Here is a 2,499-nt window from a genome sequence, read left to right on the forward strand (position 1 = left end):
CACTGCAGTCCAGCAAAACATCCACCATCTGGCCCTCCGAGTGCTACCCGCTCCTGCAGCCGCGCTTTGGGCTCCCAGACGTTGCGATAGGGAGAGGTGTTACATCGATTTTCCAGCAAGTGTAGGAGATGTGCCCCCTGCCTGGTGGTGCGACGACCCAGGTTGATGAGTTGAAGCGGCCACACGCGCAGGACTTGCCAGGCGACCAGCAAAGAGCTTGCATCACTACGGCTCGCACACAAGGTGTGCTTCCTCGGTTAGCAATTCCAAATCTACCACACTCGGCCCCGGTATTCCATTTCACAGCATGCGCACCCTCCCCTTGCCTGCTGTGGCACCATATCGTTGAGGTTGCGCTGCCCCCGCTTCCATGCCCACCTGCCCCTAGACTCAGTGAACAACAACCATGTTGAACTTATGATATACGAATGACATTCAGCTGCACACATACCGGTGTACACTCATTGCAGAGGGCATGCTGGGAAGTAGCCGGCACACATACACCACAGTCAATGCTGGTTACGACGAGGTGACTACTGTACCCGTGACAGCGGTGACAAAGCCGTATGGGTGACACGGTAACATGCCACTACATGTCATGCTGTTGATCGGCTTGCATTTCGTGCCAAGCGCGGACGCTGCGTGCGTTCGACATCTTTCATCAAAGCAACAGCATCGCGGGGTTGAAAGCTCGACAGCGAAACTCATGAGTAGCGACGTCACAAAGAACCTCGATGGACCTCCCACAGACCGGGTGCGCTGGCTCGGAAGGCATGGGCAGCGTCGAACCACTCCAGGCGCGGTCGTTTGCCAGCAATATCAGCCTGTGCTGCTTGAAAGTATCTATCAGGGGCAAATAACAGCCGTTACTTGCGACTGTGGTGCTGGAAGTGATTTTGGTGTGCGTTTTGAAGCCGGGCGCGCGGCGCGGCGCGGTGACGCCCCCGCCAGGCCAGCGCCAGCGGCCAAACAAACCCTCACAACCGCCGCTGCTGCCGCGCAGGCGTCCCGCTGGGCGTGCTGGGCTTGCTATTTCCTGCTGGGCACGGGCATGCTGGTGGGCCCGCGCCGCGAGAGCACCGGCCGCCCCGCCAGCAACGCTGCAATTCGCTGAGCCCAAACGACAATACCGCAGCCGACTCCGCGCTCCAAGTTCCCGGCCCTGCCTGCGGGCCGGATCCCAGGGCGCCACTGCGGCAGAATGGTCCGCCGTGGCTAGCTGTACTGCAGACGGCGCAGCTCCTGCCATGGTGCCCCACCAAGATGCCTTGCACACCTGCGTGTGCCTTCATTATTCCAGGCATCCTGGAACGCCCTCATCAGCGCGGCAGACTACACCGAGACAATGTGGCCGGTGGGTTAGGGGTTGTGGAGACACAATCAGGCCGGCAGTGGCGCAGCTGGTACCCCAGGCGGCCCCCGACTCGGGCGCACGAGCAGACCCAGGGGCGTGCTGCAGCTGACACCGCAGGACGTACAGGAATTGGCCGCCAGCAGGCAGAGCCCGCACGCCAATCTCATGCGCTGTTGCCGTTCCCCCCTTCCGCTTACCCCTTCCCACGCCCAAAGCTCGTGACATCAGAGCGAGACACACCTGTGGGACCTGCGTCCCCTGCCTCCTCAAATTGCATCATCCCAATCCCTCGACCACAACCCTCACAACCCCCCCCCCACCCCATCATGATCCCCAGGGCCGCCACATGGACCGCCTGCTCACAGTGGTGTACCTGCCCCCCTGCCTCTTCTTCCTGCTGGCCACGCTGAAGCTCAGCGCGTGGACGCGGCTGCGCATCCTCGTGGCCTACGGTGGCTTTGCGCTTACGCTGCTGGTGATCCCGTTGGTGAGCGGCGGAGGGGGCCCCAGCTTGCGGAACATGACGTCCTGGTGATGACCAACTCGTACTTGCGTCTCGTTATGATCTTACACGCAGGGTTATGCAGGGTCCAAAGGCCGGTGCACCATTCGCAGAGTCGGCCGGGACTGACAGAGGCCTTTCCCTTGCACCCTCTCCCCCGCATGCACTCGCGCGTGCTGGCACCCATGCACGTTCCCCCCACGGCTCGCAGATGGACATTTTCGTCGTCGGCAACCAGGACAAGGCGCCCGAGGGGGTGTACGCGGGCACGCTGCTGGTCGGCGCCCTCATCGGGTGCTTGGATGGCATCGGCCAGGGGGCGCTGTATGGGGAGGCGGCGCTGCTGCCGCCAGAGTACACACACGTGAGGAGCGCGGGTCTGTGCGTGTTCATGTTGCATGCTTGAGGGTGTGTGGGTGAGGATGTGCATGGGCGTGAGTATTCTTGTATGTGTGATTTTGTAGCAATCTATGCGCAATTGCGTTGGTTGCATCTGTAAATGTGTGTGTGTCGCACGTGTGTGCTTTTACTTGTGAGCGTAGTGTGTGTGTGTGTGTCTGTTTCATAGTGTTGCTGCCGAGGTGTAGGCCAAGCAAGGCACAGACAAGAGACCCAGGCCCAGCGGCTGCGCAGCAGCTTCCGA

General features: G+C 61.2%; 1 protein-coding gene across 1 annotated transcript; it reads left to right on the forward strand.

Moving 5' to 3' along the window:
• Positions 1–1,300: 1,300 nt before the first annotated feature.
• MNEG_13596 (hypothetical protein) lies at positions 1,301–2,220 on the forward strand (the record flags this gene model as incomplete). Its single annotated transcript, XM_014037932.1, has 3 exons — positions 1,301–1,354; positions 1,692–1,841; positions 2,068–2,220. Coding segments are annotated over 3 exons (357 nt in total), but the record flags the coding sequence as incomplete, so codon positions are not given.
• Positions 2,221–2,499: the final 279 nt, after the last annotated feature.

The sequence above is a fragment of the Monoraphidium neglectum genome (assembly GCF_000611645.1).
Source record: "Monoraphidium neglectum strain SAG 48.87 unplaced genomic scaffold scaffold03926, whole genome shotgun sequence".
NCBI classification, from domain to species: domain Eukaryota; kingdom Viridiplantae; phylum Chlorophyta; class Chlorophyceae; order Sphaeropleales; family Selenastraceae; genus Monoraphidium; species Monoraphidium neglectum.